The sequence below is a fragment of the Aythya ferina genome (assembly GCF_964211825.1).
Source record: "Aythya ferina genome assembly, chromosome: Z".
Classification (NCBI taxonomy): Eukaryota; Metazoa; Chordata; class Aves; order Anseriformes; family Anatidae; genus Aythya; species Aythya ferina.
The window spans coordinates 60899538-60917964 of record NC_140299.1 but is presented as its reverse complement, the minus strand read 5'-3'; the positions used below and the strand labels follow the sequence as shown (position 1 = coordinate 60917964).

The following is an 18427-nucleotide window of genomic DNA, read 5'->3' as shown; positions in this document are numbered from 1 at the left end:
TGGAGATTTTCAAGCCAACAGCTGGTTGAACCTGAAGATGTTTGAAATGAAATGCTCTTTTTTGAATTAAGAATGGAATTGAGCAGGTAAAATGTCATTTTATTGCTCATGAAGGGCCATAATCTCAGCAATTTCTTCGCAAAACAGCACCATCTTTCAATACACTTGTGTCTTTAAAAGGGTTAAAAGGTATGATGAAGATGTGACAAGTTCTATCGATGACCTTGAGGTCTCTTCCAACCTAGAAAGTTCTGTGATTCTGTGATTCTGTGATATCACACAAGTACTACTTACCTGAAGCAAAGGCTGTAATCGGTGGAAGTGCCATTGTATCATGCTGAAGACCCTTCTTTTTTGATTTCTTTTTGTTAATTGAACCTTAAAATAAAAAAGCAAGTAAGTGTCTCAACCTCATGATCTGATCTTATTGGTTTAAAATAGATTATTTACTACATGTAAAGTTCCTATAAAACTTTGAAAATTTTGACTTATATTTACATAGCAGTAGAGTCTGAAAAGCTAAGAAGATTAGCAGAGTTCCTGTCAAAATCCATGTGAGGTTGAGCTAATTGTTACCCTAATATATTCACAAATATACTACTCAACTCATTTGTTCCGGGATGTTGTGTTGACTTCCTCAGGCAGAGATCCATCATCACAAAAAAAGGTGTGGTCATACAGACATGACTATATAAAGCAATATACAACACTCAGCAATTTCAGTATCCAAAGACTCAGGAATTTTAAATTTATGCCTGAAGGACATAACCATCCAATTAATCTACGTCTGTCTATTTAAATATGTATAAAACTATATACAGAAATTTAAAAATAAGAATTATCTCAGTCTCTCTGAGCCTCACTCTACAGGAACAATGAAAATATCCCTTAAGTGTGGCAGTGTGTAGATTTTTTTTTTTTAAATGACACTTTACAACGTATCAGAGAAACTGAAGCCAAGAAATCTGAATGAACTGTATTAATTTAGCGTATTAAACAGAAAAGGAAAATGAATGGGGAGAAAAGGAGTTAAAATGAAACACGATAAATGTCACTTAAGTTATATATTTTTAATATAAAAATCATGCCCAACATTTCCCACAGTGAAATAATACTCCTTGTAGGCTACATAAATTAGTTTTCCAAGTATTCAACCAGCCAAATACTTCTGAGAGTTTAATTTATACATCAGGAGGACTGAGTTTGAAGAGCAGATGAGGTGAATAATTTTTATATAACAGTTAAAGTGAAAACAAGACCTACCTAATGCTGTCACATGTGTTTACATAAATACATTTGCAGTTTTTTCATCAATATTGGTACTTTCACTGAAATACTTACCACGTCCTAAACTTTTATTGAATCTTTCGTGCACTGTTGAAAAAGATTGCAACGTTCCATCTTGACCTGACAAAACATTAGCAGAAATCACTCAAGGGTGAAAACAAACCAACTTTCTATTTACTCATAAGCTATCTGAACAAGAAAAGCAGAAGATAAACTCTCAGAAATCTCAGAACACCATAATAATTTAATAAAAATTCTGATCTAAGAAAAAATACAGGTAAATTATAACTACTGGAACTAATGGAACACAGTTTTTCTATGGCCTATATTCCAATTCCTACTACTTTATACACACAGAAAATGACAGTTTTTTTTTTTTTAAATTATCTTCTCCACGTTCAATTACTGTGTCCCCTACTTTCTCCACCACAATATCTAGCTGTTTCCAGCTTTCTGTCGTTACTACCATATATACACTATGTTCTTCAAGTAACTTCACAGTACCTCCTTAACTTTCCCATAACTACATACTACTCTCACCAATTACAATATTCTTTTCTTATTCTCTCTCTACCCAATACATGCCATGGCTGGCTAAGAACTACACATAAGTTAACCAAACACAAATGGTACAGGCTGAGTTCTCCATCCCTCCTGCAGACCAGGACACTAATGGGGCTTCCCTACTCCATCTGGTATCCATTGTTCACAGTGTTTAGAGGGATTTAATTTAGAAGAGGGACGGAAGACTCAATTTTGAAACATTCAGATCCAAAAACTTTGTGGGGATGACACGGACAAGGCAGAATTAAGAATTAACAGAAAACATAACTGTACAACACACATAAAATCAAAGGCACTATATTTAAAGGTCAGAAGAATCACAGAACATGGTTATTAGGAAAACAAGTATGGAAACAGAAAATTATTCAAAGTGAACTTAAACAATCTGAAAGACACTGAACACAAAACTCAAGCACCTTGACTTGTGTATTGTAGAAGGAGTAACAAAAAGCCTCTACAAGGCAGAAAAATTCAGAAGCAATACACTGCAAAGAAAAAAAGATTCTTTTGCATGGGAGCCAGGACAAATGTACTGTGAACTGGGAACATCAAGCAGGATGAAGCCATGGACGTTAGTGAATTTTTATTGTGTATTTGTAGGGAAGCCTGTCTAGAGAAAACAGTAGCACTTGAAAGGCACTGCAATCTCATTTTTGTTGCATGAAGTTTTAGCACTGTTTCAGAAAGGAATGAAGAGAGTCAGTCCCTTTACACTGCAGAAAAATCAGATCTCAAAGCTTGAGACCTCAGACCTTGCCGCTGTGTTCATTCCATATTTTTCAGTATAGTTAACAAAACAGTGAAATAAAATAACAAACATGAGGATTTGTTAAGCAACGCAATTGTTACAGTGGCTAATCCAGACTGAGCTGAGCTACAGTCAGGTAACTAGCTACTCAAGTACAAGTTACGTAGTTGGACAATCAGCAACAAATTTTAGCACAGAATGGTTGAGGTTGGAAGGAACCTCCAGAAGCCACCTTGTCCACCCACCCTGCTCAAGCAGGGCCACCTAGAGCAGGCTGCCTAAGACCACATACAGATGTCTTTTAAAGATCTCCAAGGGAGAACCCACAGCATTTCTGGGCAACCTGCTCCAGTGCTCATACAGTAAAGAAGTGCTTCCTCATGTCTGGATAGAAGCTCCTGTGCTCCAGTTTGAGCCCCCTTCTCCTTTCTTGGCTAAACAGTCGCAGTTGTGCCAGCCTCTCCTCACAGAAGAGGTGCTCCTGTCCCTGAATCATCTTCGTGGCTCTATGTTGGATTTTTCCAGGATGTTAATGTCATGTATACAGCGGGGGCCAAAGCTGGTATACCAGTGTATTGCTGGGCCATATTAACGTAACATTCATCAAAACGTAATGTTTTCAAGTGTTGCTCATGTAGACAATTTAATTATTTCAGAGTGATTAAAGATTAACTGATGTGTCTCTTATTCCATTTTTGAAGTGCTCTGGGCCACAAAACATTCTGAACTAGGCCATTAAGGAAATTAAGGACTATTAATTGATTCTAAATATGTTAGTTTCTAAGGAAGGGTAGTCACAAACTTTTTACATTAGTATCTTGGTACCAAGTGACCTTGGGAAGATATAATCTAGATACAACTAAACTGTAACAAATTACAAAGAAGTCATAATCCACAGTGCTTGCTCAAACTTGAGAGAAGTGGATTGGCTCCTCTAAGTTACAAAATGCATTGTTTCCTATTTTTGTCCTCTGTTATAGTTTCATGTTTCATAACTATGTTTTTATCCATAGTATCTGTTACAGTTTTTTGTTTTACTGATGTAAGCTTGGGATGTTTTCTTTATAACAACAGGAAGTCATACTGGAGAATAAAAATGAGAATTCATACCTGCACTGAGAATTTGCTCTCCATTTTGTCCATGGTATCTGATTTTTGTTGGTGGTGCACTATGTCCCATTCGACTTCTCAACACACGACCTGTGCCACCAGGTCCATCAAAAATCCATACCTGCCTCCCCAAGAAAAGCAGAAAAATGAAGGTGTTGAACATTGCTGTGCCAACAACTAAAATTCTTGGCAGGGGAACAGGGTAAAGTGGAAACTGGTAGAGCAAACCTCACATAATGGCTTTCACATTTGACACTAAAACTCTGGAGGTTTACAATGCAGCAGCAAATTGCTCTCCACTGTTCATTATGCCCCTCCACCAGATCAAAGAATGCAAAACACCAGGGACATTTATCAACTGCAACAGTTCACAACACAGAATATTACACAAAAACTGAAATAGATCATGACTTAAGTTAGTAACTGGTTTGGGATGCATGGATCCAAAGCTTTACTCCTCAAGGTTACCATGAAGCAATAATGGAAACTACATCATGGCAGCAAAACCATAAGTTTCTCCACTAACAAATTGGCTGAGAGCCAGCAATTTCAGTAATTTTAGTTTCATTGTATTTGTTTCATTTGTAAACTGCTACTTTAAATTAGAGTACACATTTACACTTCAAAGGATTGTAGGAGAAAAAAACAAAAACACTACAGCAAAGAGCAGCAGCTATTATAACTTACCCTTATAGCATTATCAGCACCATTAGTAATAAGAAGTGGCTCTCCAGGGACAAACGACATACCAGCTATCGCTGTGGAATGGGCATTTCGCATTTGACTAATAAGTTTTTTCTCTTCTAAATCCCACAAAGCAATGTGTCCAACAGGGCTACCAGCTGCCATTACTGGGTGTCCATCTGCTCAAACAAAATTTAAGAGATTTGCGTCTTGACTTTCAGTTCATCAGTTCCTTACAAACTTTGTACATCTTAAAACTGATGCCAAAAAAAAAAAAAAAAAAAAAAGATCAAAACCAAAGGAGAAAAAAACATTATCAAGATATGGTGTTCTATCTGAAATATCCTAATATTTCAAACTTGAAGCTACACAAAGGTGACTTATAAATTGATGATTACACAACCAAATATATCTAAGTTCAGCAACCAAGGCTGGAAAGCCCACAAGACCTTGACCTGCAACATTTTTTAAGACATTACTTTCTATCTCAGGTTCCTCCCCAAACTTGTAAGCCTTCACACTTCAGCACATGAAAGTTGATGACATCTTTATTCAATCACTCTAAGTAATAATTAAAATTCTAATTTCAAGGGATTTCTAGTTTTTGTTCTACTTCTTGTGTCCTGTCTATTATTAAGGAAACAAACACGTCACACTAACTTCTAAAAACATACGACAAATACTCTAGTAAGTATGTTTAACTCTCATCGTGTCAAGATAAAACTCTGCTGTTTCCTGCATAACTGGAAACTAATCTTTCAGGCCTAATAAAATAAAAGCACAGCTTCAAATGACAACTGCACACTTCAAGGACATCCAAAACAGGACTAGAGTTTTCTTCTGTGGTATGGGAATTTCTTCACCAGTATGGAAATTTGCCAAGTTCATTCTCATTTAAATGAAGAACATTTCATTTAAATGAAGAACGCAAAGACTGCAATAAGTATATGAATTCATAAGAACCAGGTTACATTTACATTTCCTAACCATAAAGACAGGAGAGAGACAGATTAGAGAGAGATTGGAGAGAGTGTGAAGCTGCATGTTCAAGCAGGCAAGTTAAGTTACTTAACTCTACTAATATTTTGAGTTAAATGGCTGAAACAAAAACGCTCTCTGCACTTCAATCAAGTCTCTCCAGGAGCATCTCTCATCAGCAGGCTTTGCATCAATGCACATGCTGTTAAGGTTTGCATGCTTCTCTATTGATATGACTGACTAGATTCAGCATCACAGCCTGTAGGCAAGATCAGTGCTACAGTAACTAGCTTGAGTATTTAGTATGTGTTCACTGGACACACACACACAAAAAGTTAATATAGTGTTCCTCTGAAAGAGCCATTCAGTTGTGGCCCAAGTATTAACATTCTAACTTGTCTTCCTTGGGAGGACACTAGACAACAAATTTGACAATACATTTGGATACGAACTTAGGGTACTGATTACTCTGCAGTAACTCCGATAATTATGAAAATAATTAATAATAATTAAAATAATTAAAAATAATAATAATTATGAGAGGCATTAGCTCTTGGCACATAAATAACAGGCTTATTTTTCTTTAAAGAAAAGTATTGTATGCCTGCGCATATCTCCTGTGCACTGAGTTCGTACATGGGAAAGTGCTATGAAATAAGCCTAATCTCCCTTACTCTTTGATAGTTTTTCTAGATTACCCACAGCCTTTGAAAACTGAAATTCTCATCCCAAACTTCGGTTCACAAATGCTTTTTTAAAACATTTTCCCAACTTCCATTTAGTTTTAGTTATTTTATATGTATTTTCAAAAGACGTACCTGTACGAAAAGATATTGCTGTGATGGGGCCCCAGTCTTGTTGAAATTTCATAAGAGTTTCATCAAACTTAATATTATGTACAATGATATGACCAGATACAAGACCAACTGCAACGACATCCACAGCTGGGGCCTGCAGGAAATATTGAAAGACAACTGGAAGTGAAAAAAGCTGGCCACTACCCTATTAATAGCAGTACATACAAAACACTGCATCTAAGAACAAATAGTGTAGAAACAAAGGTATCTCATGATATCCTCTATCTACACTTCCATAACTGAAATTGAACATATGGTAAATCTAAACCAATAAAAAAGAGCTGCAAGATTTTGCACCTCCTCTTCACAGAACACAACAATTCAATTTCCATTAGTTAGAACTCCTTGGAAAAACATTTCTGGTAGACCATTATGCACCCTGTCACATGCATGTATTTAAAAGTTTTACCCAGATGACTAAAGATCATTTTCAAAGCTGTTACCAATACTTTAACCACTACCACCAAGTTTTAATTATTTTTTATATCTAGAAAACAAAAAACAAAACAAACAAACAAACAAAAATCTTCTGTTGACTCAGCAAAACCCACATTTTATTAACCTCTGAAGTAAAAAAAAATAAAAATAAAAATAAACAGCAAGAAACTGCCAGCATCACAAAAGTCGCACGATATACCTACAATTTGCAAACAATTACTTTCTATTAATTAGTTATGTAATTAATTGAATACAGACTACAGAATAATGAGCACAAAATGGCTAAGATGCTAAACATGGAAGAACTGGGACTAGAGGAAGGCTATGTAATTAGCCTTCAAGTCTACGTCTCTTCATCTAGTATGTTCAAGAGGATTTTTAGTTTGACTTGAGCGAAGACAAGTCATTTTTATTGCTGCAATTTTAAATGACAGTGTTTTGTTTGCTATACTTCACCAGTTGTATAAGAAAATAAGATTAAAAAAAACATACTAACTTGTTCAAGAGTTGTGACCCCTAAGCCCCATCCTGGAAATGAATACAAGAGTTTGCTGGAAAACAAAAGATAAATCAATTATAACTTTTCAGGATTTTCCACATCAAAATGTGTGTTTTACATGCATTTACACAAAAAAACAAACAAAAAAAACAAAACAACAACAACAACAAAAAAAATGTCCTTACACACCTTTTAAGAGGAAAAAAAATACTGATAAATAAGGTTCAGAATAAAACTTACAGTACATTTTCATTTGAAAAAGTTAGCGTCACACTTTAATACTTCAAAGGTGACACAATCACATAATGCAATAGAGAATACAACCTATTCCATGTCAGTTGCATGTGTTTCTGCTTTAAATACGCCTCTTCATAAGATCAACATAGGAAGCCAGTCTTCCTCCAGAGTAACTCCCTTACATGAAGGCACTTCCTCGTACTACAAGTACACACATCTTGTTTCTTTCAAGAACATAAACGGCCAAAACATCAAGCCAAATTAGTCATGCTTAATAAGGGTGAAATTATAAACACATAATTGAAAAATTATTCTATCACCACAGATAATGATTATCATTCTTAAAAGATGGCTAGCAGCCTTCTACTTCCATCCCTAACTTTCTTCTCTTGACAGAGATTATCAGTATTCCTCCTCAGTTCAACAATTTAGTTTTTATCTAATCGTGCCAACGCCTATCCACAAAATATTTTTTTTTGTTTTAGGGAACAAACAACAGAAAATAGAAATTACTTATCTTAGCCATGTTGTCAAAAGAGCAGTAACATGTCTATAAATTCTCATACAGTTAAGGAAGAAACTAAGAGATCTAAAAGAGGTTTAACATCTAGGATATATTGCATCCTAGAAGCTGTGATGTGCATTAAAGACGCAAAAGTAGTATGAGTGCAGACATTTGCTTTTCTGTATTTTTTAGGTTATTTCTACTTCCTGATTTATATAGCATATACTGCGTTTCCAAAACATTTGAACGTGAAGCAAAAAGTTAGCTGTACTTTCACTGTAAGTATATGGTACTTACGAGAATAAAACACTGAACTATGCAACCTAACACTTATTTGCAGTATGCACATTAATACATGGCAACAGTGAACCTCCCTCTACCTTTAATGAGTTAGAAAGCAGTTAATCATGGTAAGCATGAAATACTGTCATTATGGACAGTGCTCTACTGGGATACACTCAGAGACAACTACATGTCTACACACCTCTTTCTTAAGTCTAAGTATCAAACACTAATTACCTCCACACCACCTGCCAGCAGTTCCTTGGACCAGCACCAACCAGAAAAATTACACTTGGAAGAGCTGATGCAGGAGGCCTGAACATGCTTTTACTATCATTTTAATTATTTTCATGGGAAAGCTATGTGATTCCAAGAAACTAAAAAAAAGTAACTTGATAAAAAGAATTCTCGAACAATCCCTGACATTCTGCAGAGACAGTAAACAACATGTAATTTGAACAACATCAGCATGCAGGGAACAGCAACATTCTTTATTGCTGGAGGCAGACCAAGCAATAACTTATGCCAAAGTACTCAGTAAAATATTCCATGTTCAAATGCTGCCATAGTTAAAAATATTAGTTGACGTATACGAAACTACTTGGAGCATGAAGTATACCTAAGATAATAAGAATCTTACTTGGATCTTATATTCCACAGCTGCAAGCCCCCTTGCTCACTCCCAAGGAGAATTTTATTCAAATAGGTGCTGGGATGCAAAATTGCAGAAACCGCAAAAGTAGCTTTATCAAAAACCACTTGAAGATACTCCTCTGCAGAAAAAAACAAAACAAAACAAAACAAAAAAACAATGTTAGCATGGCTACCCCTGAAAATTGGCAGGCTTGTTATCCTTTGGCAAATGTAAAAGGCACAAGAACATTTATTCTGCACTAATCCTACAATTGGTGTTTCTTCCATTAAAGGATTAGCTAATCTGTAACAGGACAGGCTAACCTTGTTTATTTTATAACATCTGTTTGCTTGAAGGTATGTTTTTTCTCCCCTATGAACCTACCTAGCACAACAATGCTGGCAGAGCTGTAGTGATTTGTATCTTTCTGAAGGACTCAGGCTCCTGCCTGAGCAAAACACCTCATTTGATTAGCATACCTTTAGTTTGTTATAGCAACTTCAAATCGCTAAAGCCTGTCTACAGACACTTGGAGAGCTAGTAAGCAGGGAATGACATTGGCCAACATCAGTCTGAGAATACTTTCTAAAGAAAAAAAAAACACCCAAGGCCACTGAAACAGGATTCCATAAGGCACTGTTCACTGGCACAAGATGCTGCTGACACAATCACAAGATTATTAATTAAAACTTACTCTTACACAGACTGATAAACATCAAGGACTTATAGGATTTAGGAGATGCTGACAGAGCTGCTGTATCACAGTCTTTACCCCAAAGAATGGAACATTAATATGTGATTTATCTGCAAGATTTCTTTACACCTACACAAAACATTACAGAGTATCTACACGTGGTGCAGAATCAGTTCATGACAAATTATTGCTAGACGATGACCTCAAGTTACTGTTTCGGTAAAACCATTATATAAGGATTTTTTTTTTTTTTCAAAGAATAAAAAACTTCCTAACATGTGCTTAAAATACTTCTTACAAATGACTGAGTGTTTAACAGTCCTATTCCACAGAACAGTAGCAATAACAAAAACTGTCTCTCACCTTCTGACTGTATGTCCCAAACAATAAGAACATTAGCAACATCCACAGAGATGACATGATCACCAAAAGGCTGCAGAAGGTGTATTCTTGCCTTGTGACCTTTATAGGTATGAACTACCTGTAATTTCAAAGTAGAAAAGTTTTCAATACAAACCGTTTGGGTAGCATAGCACGTTAACGTAATACTTTAAAGTATTTAGTTTAATCGTCTATACACGAATTAACAACAAATTGATTTTTAAGTACTTATTTAACTATTACAATTAATGCATAAAAAATGAGTCAGACATCACCAAAGCTGTTCTTATACCCTCCTGTTTTATGCTCCCCCTTCTATAGTAAAACAGCGTTTCTAGAATTGAAGGTAATTAACAGTTACGGAAGTACAAGTCTGTAGAGAACCAACTATCTAGAAGACAAACGCTACACAACTGTTTTGTAGTACTAATTAATAAGTAAACTGATAAAAACCTCTTTGTTCCTGGCAACAGCATGGAAAACGTCACCGTATGAAGCAAATATCAACATTCGGTCCGCTGCCAAACAAGTGATGTCTTGAAGCAAAGCATTGCCTGTTAATCAAACAGAAAAGTTAAACAGGTTTCATAGCCATAACAAAAGATAAAGTCTGACAACATGTCTGTTTAGCATGGTGACATACCAATAAAACCGTTCTCTTGTATGCATTTCTGTAAGAACACAATAATTTCAGATGAATGCAAGTACCACGGTGCATATCACGGTTGGTAACAAGATAAGTGCTACATTGATAAATCACAACGTGGTTCTTTGAAAAGACAGCAATTCATTAATTACTGAATTATCACTGCAAGTAAAGGCACATGTTAGCTTCTTCAAAGTTTACAAAATAACACTTCTACAGATTGTCAGAGCCCACAGCCTACTGGACTGTAAACAGATAATAAACCAAAAGCTCAGAGATAGCAATGCCTGTTAGTTTAAGTCTTCTGCAAACTTGCTGGTTTACAGAAGCCAGTGACCCACTCCTGCATCTGGTTATTCTAATCACAGTTGAAGAGACAGACAATTTACTGCTTTAAGAACGTATCTCACTTCCCACCTACTGACTGGTTCTGAAAGAGTATTGAGGATTGTGATCAACTACTTTACAAACTCAAATGAAAAAAAAAAAGCTTAAGCTCCAAAGGCTTCTGAGAGGAAGCTGTTGTGGTTCTACTTGCTAGAAACCTGAAAAAAATACTCTACAGAAAAATATTCTTAAGTTTGTTGAACAGAGAAACACGGATCACAAATTGCAGCACTTCCCAAATCTAAAGAGAAACTCCAGATGAAAAATCAGTCACCAGAGGAGTTTGCCTGTGATGCAGGTGAATTATGTGATCATGTAGCATCCCTTCTGCCAATGTTGCTTTGTACTTTGAATTATTATCAGACAAAGAATCTTGAACTTAGCTGCACTGCTATGGAACTTTAACTGGAAGTATTAAGAAAATAAACAAGGTTGCATTCTATAAGAGGTTTCATTTGTTTGAACACTAGACAACTTCCCACAATACCTGCGAAGTGACTTAGGCACGTCATCGGGTTACAGAAATCTGGTACTCCACGTAGGCTGTGAGCCAGGCTGCTTAGACCAAGACTGTTTTAGACAAACCCTCTTGAAAAAGTTCAGAGCACCAACCACAAAACGTCAATAGGCCAACACCAGCACACAGAGATGCACATCATTTATTTTCTCAATCACGATTCTGCATTTTAATATATCTGGATTTGTATTTTAATATCACAGTCTCAGGAAAAGCTTAAATGACTATGTCTATTAGAAGGCACAGCCCACCGAAAAAGATTTCACAGGCTATGCAATTGAAAAACAGAAGTTACACTTATTTGCTTATAGCTGCAAGTGTTCACTGCTTCTAAATCTAGTCACAGCTTTGTGATGGGCGGTTCTCCAAATTATGGCGTCAACTATTACTGAAAAATATTTGGTTTTATGAAATCTGTGTGAGAACTTTGTGGTCTACAGCATTTGAGTCACTGAATCATCTAACTGTTGGCTGGATGGGATCTTTGGAAGTCATCTAGTTCACCCTCCTGCTCAGCTCTTCCCAAAGCTGGACTATCACCACTCAGGTTAACTGCAACTACGACCAGCTGAGTGTTGAGAACTTCTGTGGAGGGGAATCTCTCGATATTGATGCTGTACCACAGTTTTCTTTTAGTCACAGACATCTTTCCCAACCTCCAGTCTGACCTTTTGAAGCAATCTGTGCCTATTGCCCCTTGTTATGCCATCTACTACTACCCACCACAAATCCAACTGATGCTTTTGTAACTACCTTTCAGGTAATAGGGTAGTTCTTGGTCACCTTGTATTTTATCCCTCACCAGACAGAGCAGATTTATTTACTTCAATGCCCCTTCTTGGGTCATGTTCCTCAGCATCCCTCCTGAAGGAAAAGGGAGAGCTGTAGGACGAAAACACACAAGCTGGGTGTTGTAGTCCAGGTGTGGTCTCACCAGAGCGAAGTACAGGGCAAGAGCAGCCTTCCCTGTGCTGCTGGCTGTCTTCCTAGCATAGCTCAGAACAGGGCTTGTTTTTACTCATGGTGACTCCATCGCTGGCCCACGTTCAGCCTGGCAGCAGCACCACCTGAGCTACTTTCCAGCAGGGTGCCATGCAGGCAGTCAGTTCCCAGCTTGTTGTGCTGTCCCAGGTGCAGAATCCTCTGCTTGCCCTTCATGAACACTGCAGGGTTTCTGTGGGCCCAGTCCAGGTATTTTGCAACAGCTCCACGGACTGAACCTCAGGATGCTGATGAAGGCACTGAACAACATGGGGACATGCCACTGACACCGCGGGTGCTTTGTCACATTACTAGCACCAAACTGGATGTCAAGCCATTGATTAACACCTTTTGTCCCCAGCAGTCCAGACAATCTTTTAATGCCATGGGGACTTTTAGTATCATCTACAGCAGCTCTGATCCTGCAATTATACATCTATCTTCTGTAAGGAAGGACTTGGCTACCTCCTTTATGGTGGCCAAGGCCTTTAGCTAGCCTTTATGGCTACCTTCTAGTAGCCATAAAGACAACAAAAAGTGATCAAAAAGTGAACTTTGACCCCTGCTTGTTCCTTTAATGCCTATGGCTGCTTCTGGATGAACACGGTGACAAAAACAGGAGGCTCACCAGGTTAGAGAACTAAATCACAGTCGTAACAGCAACCCTGTTTCTAAATTGAGATCCACTCTTCCAGGGACACCTTCAGCACCCAGTTTCCCCTTTTGATCTGAGACCCGGGCGCAGCTACAGTTCAGGAAAGAAGAATGAACGATCCATGCATACTTACTGACAGCAACGATCCCGAGCTTCTTCACCTGCAAAAAAGGACATTAAAATGGCATTTTTAGCGATGTCAAACTGAATCTGCAGTAAACAGAAATTCAACAGTCAAGGAGCCAGCCTAGCTGCAACTAGGAATTTGCACGTCTTACATGAAAGAAAACCATATTTACTTTATCTTAAAACAGCATCTACACGGGGACCCACAGGCAGCAGATCAGAAGGGAGGGGACAATACATGCTGAGAGACACCACGCCGGGAAGCTTTTACCTTAATGCACGTGAAGCTAAGCACATGTTTAGATAACCTGCAAGGCCTGGGGAGGCTTGTGTTCACCTCACCTCTGGTTTTACATCATTTCCACCACAAGCACCTGATGTTATTAATTTGCCTCAGTTCATGACGGACAAAAGCTACCACTAAGAAGCCAGCAATAAGCCAATCCACCCGCTGCATGCAGTCTGTGACCTGCTGATCAACGTAAACTCATGATCCAGTTTTGTTATAGCCCCGATATAATGAAAATGCTTTTAAAGTGGCAAGAAAAGGCTTTATAGTGACAAAAAAACAGGTTTTATAGGGACACAGAGGGCAGAGGGGGGCAGCAGGGCCACGGGAAGGCTCCTGCAGGTGCGGAGCCCGGCGGGGCGACGCCTCAGCGGGCGGCCCGGCCCTGCCCGGCCCGGTCTCCCCCCCGGTCCCGCCGCCGCCCCCCCCGGCGCCGCACTCACGTTGTAGGTGTGCACGCTGCGCCCCACGGCCGTGGCCACGTAGAACTCGCGGTGCCGGCCGTGGTAGCGCAGGACGTGCGGGACGTGGCCCGAGTAGCGGCCGAGGGCGCGGAACCCGGCGAAGAGCCCCCCGCCGCCGCCCCCGCCGCCCCCGCCGCCCGCCGCCATCTGCCGCACGCGCCCGCCGCTGGCCGCCAGGAAGCGTCCCCAGGCTTCCGGCCGGGCACGCGGGGCGCCGGGCCGTGCCACGCGCAAAGCGCTCCCCGGCACACCGCGGCTGCGGGAGATGAGTTCCGCCCCTAAGCCCACCCCCTCTCCCCCCCCCCCCCCCCCAGCTTCTCCCCCCTCCCGGCTCAGAGACACAGACCGGGGCCGCGGGGCGGGTGGTGGGAAAAAAGGCGTTTAATTCTGATAAAACAAAAAAGAAAGGCGTCGTGAGGAGGGCGGGGCGGTGTGCGTCTGTGTGTGTGTGCGTGTGTCTTCCGTTAATAAATTAAAAAAGACGAAAGAGGGGAAGGGAGGGGAGGGGAGGGGAGGGGAGGGGAGGGGAGGGGAGGGGAGGGGAGGGGAGGGGGGTGCATAGCAATAAATAGTAGGTCGGGAGGGGGAGGAAAACGAAAAAATTAAAATAAGAAAACGTACAAAGGACACATGTACATTAAAATAAAAATAAAAATACACATACTTTGGAAAAAAAAAAAAAAAGTTAAAAAAAAATAAACTTTTTTTTTTTTTTTTTTTTTTTTTTTTAAGCCGGCGCTGCCTACTCCAGGTTCATGTAGCTCCTCCACACGGCCAGCAGCTCCCGCACCTTGCCCTCGTCGCACAGCCCTCCTCCGGCCACGGCCTCGCGGGGCGCCGCCGTTCCTCGCCGCCACCCCTGCAGCACAGCACAGCACAGCACAGCCCGGCTCGGCTCAGCACAGCCCGGCTCGGCTCAGCCCGGCTCGGCTCAGCCCATCCCGGGCCCCCAGCACCCACCTGAGGCGGGCGGTACCCGCGGCAGTTGCGCTGCACCACCCGCAGCGTGCTGGGCCACAGCCCCCGGCCGCCGCAGCCCCGCGCCCCGTCGAGGACGCACTGCAGCAGGCGGCCCTCCCGCTGCGCTCGGAGCCGCTCCTGCGGGCACAGGGCGCTCAGCGGCCGCACCCCGCACCGGGCACCCCGCACCGGGCACCAGGCACCGGGCACCGGGCACCGAGCCCCGGCGGGGCGGCAGCGAGCAGCCGTCGAGCCGTCCAGCCGCTCGCCCTGCCCCGCCGGCGCCTCCCTGCGCAGCCCCGGCCCCCAGCGCACTCGTGTCCCCCCCCTGCTCCCCGTCCCCGCCCTCTCCTCCCTCTTTCGGCCCCCCGTTTTCCCCTTCTCCGCCCTTGCTTCTTCCCCTTTTCTCGCCCTCTTATTCTCTCCCCTTCCTTCTCCCCCATTCCTTCTCCCCTCTTCGTTCTCCCCTCTTTCTTCCCCTCGCTTTCTTCACCCCCATTTTCTCCCTCCCCTTTCCTTCCTCCTCTTTCCCTCCCACCCTTTTCTTCCCCCCTTCATTCTCCCTCCTTTCTTCTCCCCCCTTCCTTCTCCCTTTTTCCTCCCCCTCTTTCCCCTTCCCCATTTTGCCATCCCTTTCTCACCTTCCTTTTCATCCCTTCCCATTCTTCCCTTCCCTTTTTTCCCTTCCCTTTCTTTCCCTCCCTTTCTCACCCCCCTTCATGCTCTTTCCCCCATCCTCTCTCTCCCCCATTCCCTCTCCCCCCCCCCTTCCCCCCCCCCTTTTTTTTGGTGTGCTTTCGCCTTTTTTTTTTTTTTTTTTTTTTTTTTTTTTCACGGAAAGGGAATGCCACCTAGCCGTCGGGGGGGCTGCGTTCACCCTGGCGAACCTCGGACTGCTCCGGCCTCTCGGGCGCGTCCTCGCAGGTGTGAAAATCGAGCTGTAGCCCCTGGAGGGAGACAACAAAACGGGGGGTGCCCCTTAACACCGCCGCCCCTCGACGGCGGGAGCTCGCACCCCGGGGCCGCCGTGGGAGCGGAGCGGGGCGGTGGGGGCAGGCGGTGCCGCCGGGCTCGGTGCCGGGATCCCGCTCTCCTCCCTCAGAGCCGCAGCCTGGTCTCCTTGCTAAGCGCTGTCTGTGCGCGCAAACCATCCGCGAGGCTTTTCTAAACCGCTGATCACCTTTGCGACCGTGAAACCGTCTTCGCCGTCGGCGCGGCAATGCACAAGCGGCTTTTCAGTCCTAGGGGTCTGCAAGGCGCCGGGAAGGGTCAGGTAGCGCTTTGGCAGCAGCCGCCCGGGCTCCTGCTCTCCGTCCCTGCCAGTCCCAGCTTCAGCGCACACTTTTAGGGAGGTCGCCGGAGGAGGAGGAGAGTAGGAGATAATTTCCCCGTCCTGTTCACATGCACCGGCTTACTAAACTAGCCAACTCCCGGCTTGCTAATCGAGATTTTCAGAAAGTAGCTGCCGGCGGTCAAGGATAAAATCGTGGAGGCAGTGCCGTCCCGAGTTTCCCTCCGATGCCACCAGAGAAACCACCAACCTCGTTTAAGGTCATGTACACATCCAAAACGTTTAGGAGATCCTCTCGTATCTCGTCGTGGTTACAGAGGCTGAAATTGTAGGCGGACTCCCACGATAAGTCGGCGATCTGAAGAAAGATGATGAAGCCACAAAAGACTGCGTAAGAAAAAGCCAGAGGTTAATTCTCCTGCACCGCTACGTGACCCGACAGGGCACGGAGGACAGATCTGAAGAGAGGGATGCCGGTGCCTCGGGAGCACTAGAAAAACTGGTTGGTTACCCTTGTGATTATCCATGGTGTCTTTACACGTTGTTTTTCTCCTGCTGGGCTTCAGATCGTTGCTGGCTTCATATATGTACCTGTACGCCTACGGAAATGATGGTTTCCAATTCCATAACCGGGGCTCATTGGGACGTCTCATGCACCTCTTTCCAGAACCCTAAATAATAAATATTCAGACTCGAAGCTGTGTCACCGATCCGAAAAGAAACACGGGATAATAAATAACAACCGACCGCAGCATCTAAATCCTAACCCAAACAAACAAAAGCGGAAAAAAAAAAAAAAAAAACACAAAACAAAACAAAACAAAAAAACACTCCACAGCAGCCGGTCCCGCCCGAAACGAGTGGGGACAACGCCGCCAGCAGCAGCGAGGAGCCCACCTCCAGGGCTGGCTGTCGCGATATTGTCGCTCAAGCGACACACGACGCGGGGGGACCGCCCGGGGCAGGCGCTCACGCCCGCCGCGATGTGCTCCCGGCGGCACGTTTCAGCGCATCGCTTCGCGATGCTGGCGAGCGCTCGTTTCCCCGTCTCGCCTAGAGCTTTTTCCCGTCTTGCCTGGCCCTGTTCCTCCTCTGTCCTAGCCCTTTTCCCCCTTTCTCCCTTCCCAGCCGCCTCCCCCGGGGAGACCTTTCTCCCTCGCACGCTGCGGGATGCGCGCCCCCGGGGGCACCCGGCGGGCTCGGGACCCCGGTCGGGGAGAGGGGCGGGCAGCCCGTGCAGGTGTTTTCTGCTTTTGGGGGGTGGGATTGCTCCTGGTCATCCTTTCCGTCAGGGAAAGTGCCCCGGGATGCCCACCGGCAGCACCGCGGCGGGAGCGGTGCCAGCCGAGGGCACCGCGGCGGAGGGTTTAGAGGCAGCATTATCTCAGTTTCGGGTAAAGCCTTTTTTTTTTTTTTTTTTTTTTTTTTTTTCTCGGGGAATGCCTCTCCGGAGTGACTCATCAGGGAAACCCAAGAGGACTGCCACCGCCGTGGGAGGGAGGGCATTTTTTTTGGCCCTCGGAGCCGGGGATGGGCCAAAAACAACTAATCCCCGTGTCGTGCCTGCACGCTGGAGTGCCCTCCCTCTCGTCTTCTTCCCGCCCCTCTCCCCGCAGCCCCGACGGCTGCTGCCTCCCTCCCTGCCCAGTCTGGGAGCGGGCAGGGGGTGCAGGGCTCTGGCCTGGCCGTGGGGGACCCGAGATGGCCGGATCAAAGCGTGGCTGTGTGCCACCGCTCGTAGAGGTGCGGGGATAAACCTAATCCCCGTGAAAGTCCACGTCTGCAAGTCGCCATCCTAAAATCTGTTGTGCGCACCGGGGTGCAAAGCAGGTGCGCTGAGGCTCGGCAGCGCTCAGGGGGCACCTGAGAGAGGGGCCACCATTTGGGAACCGTGCTGCCGAGACCCAAATGCAGGCAGCACACACCAAGAGTTTTGCCTTTTCATGAAACCAGCCGTGCCTAGTCTTTCGCCAGCTGGCACTGTGCACATCTGTTGGGATACCTGTGTTTCACGCTCTCCCAGAGCTGCCAAGCAAACCAACACGACCCCATTTCCCTAAAGGATGTCTTGTTCACCTATTCCAGAAGCTATTGGGCTTTTTATTAACTTGCAAACTCGTGTGCCTTCACCTTGCTCTAGGACTTCTTGTCTGACTCTGTTAATCAGCTTTAATAAACTTTAATAAGTTATCAGTTAATAAACTGATAACATT

The 18427-nt window shown here is 43.4% G+C and overlaps 2 protein-coding genes across 2 annotated transcripts in view; both read right to left on the bottom strand.

Moving 5' to 3' along the window:
• WDR36 (WD repeat domain 36) overlaps positions 1–14110 on the bottom strand; it is a gene marked incomplete at its 5' end in the record, with an annotated part of 32330 nt that extends 18220 nt beyond the window's left edge. Inside the window, 11 exons of the mRNA XM_084504652.1 lie at positions 295–378; positions 1342–1407; positions 3710–3830; positions 4397–4572; positions 6190–6322; positions 7163–7217; positions 8830–8962; positions 9881–9998; positions 10352–10452; positions 13218–13245; positions 13943–14110. Coding sequence (XP_084360778.1) covers positions 295–378; positions 1342–1407; positions 3710–3830; positions 4397–4572; positions 6190–6322; positions 7163–7217; positions 8830–8962; positions 9881–9998; positions 10352–10452; positions 13218–13245; positions 13943–14110 — 1183 coding nt within the window. The remainder of the gene's footprint in view (positions 1–294; positions 379–1341; positions 1408–3709; positions 3831–4396; positions 4573–6189; positions 6323–7162; positions 7218–8829; positions 8963–9880; positions 9999–10351; positions 10453–13217; positions 13246–13942) is intronic.
• A 413-nt stretch (positions 14111–14523) lies between these two features.
• LOC311427549 (uncharacterized protein) lies at positions 14524–17298 on the bottom strand. Its single transcript, XM_084504982.1, has 5 exons — positions 16726–17298; positions 16465–16601; positions 15811–15870; positions 14924–15061; positions 14524–14822 (listed from the first exon to the last, which is right to left on the bottom strand). Exons 1-5 carry the CDS (start codon positions 16739–16741, stop codon positions 14706–14708), a joined length of 468 nt encoding a protein of 155 aa, XP_084361108.1. The 5' UTR covers positions 16742–17298; the 3' UTR covers positions 14524–14705.
• Between the last annotated feature and the right edge of the window lie 1129 nt (positions 17299–18427).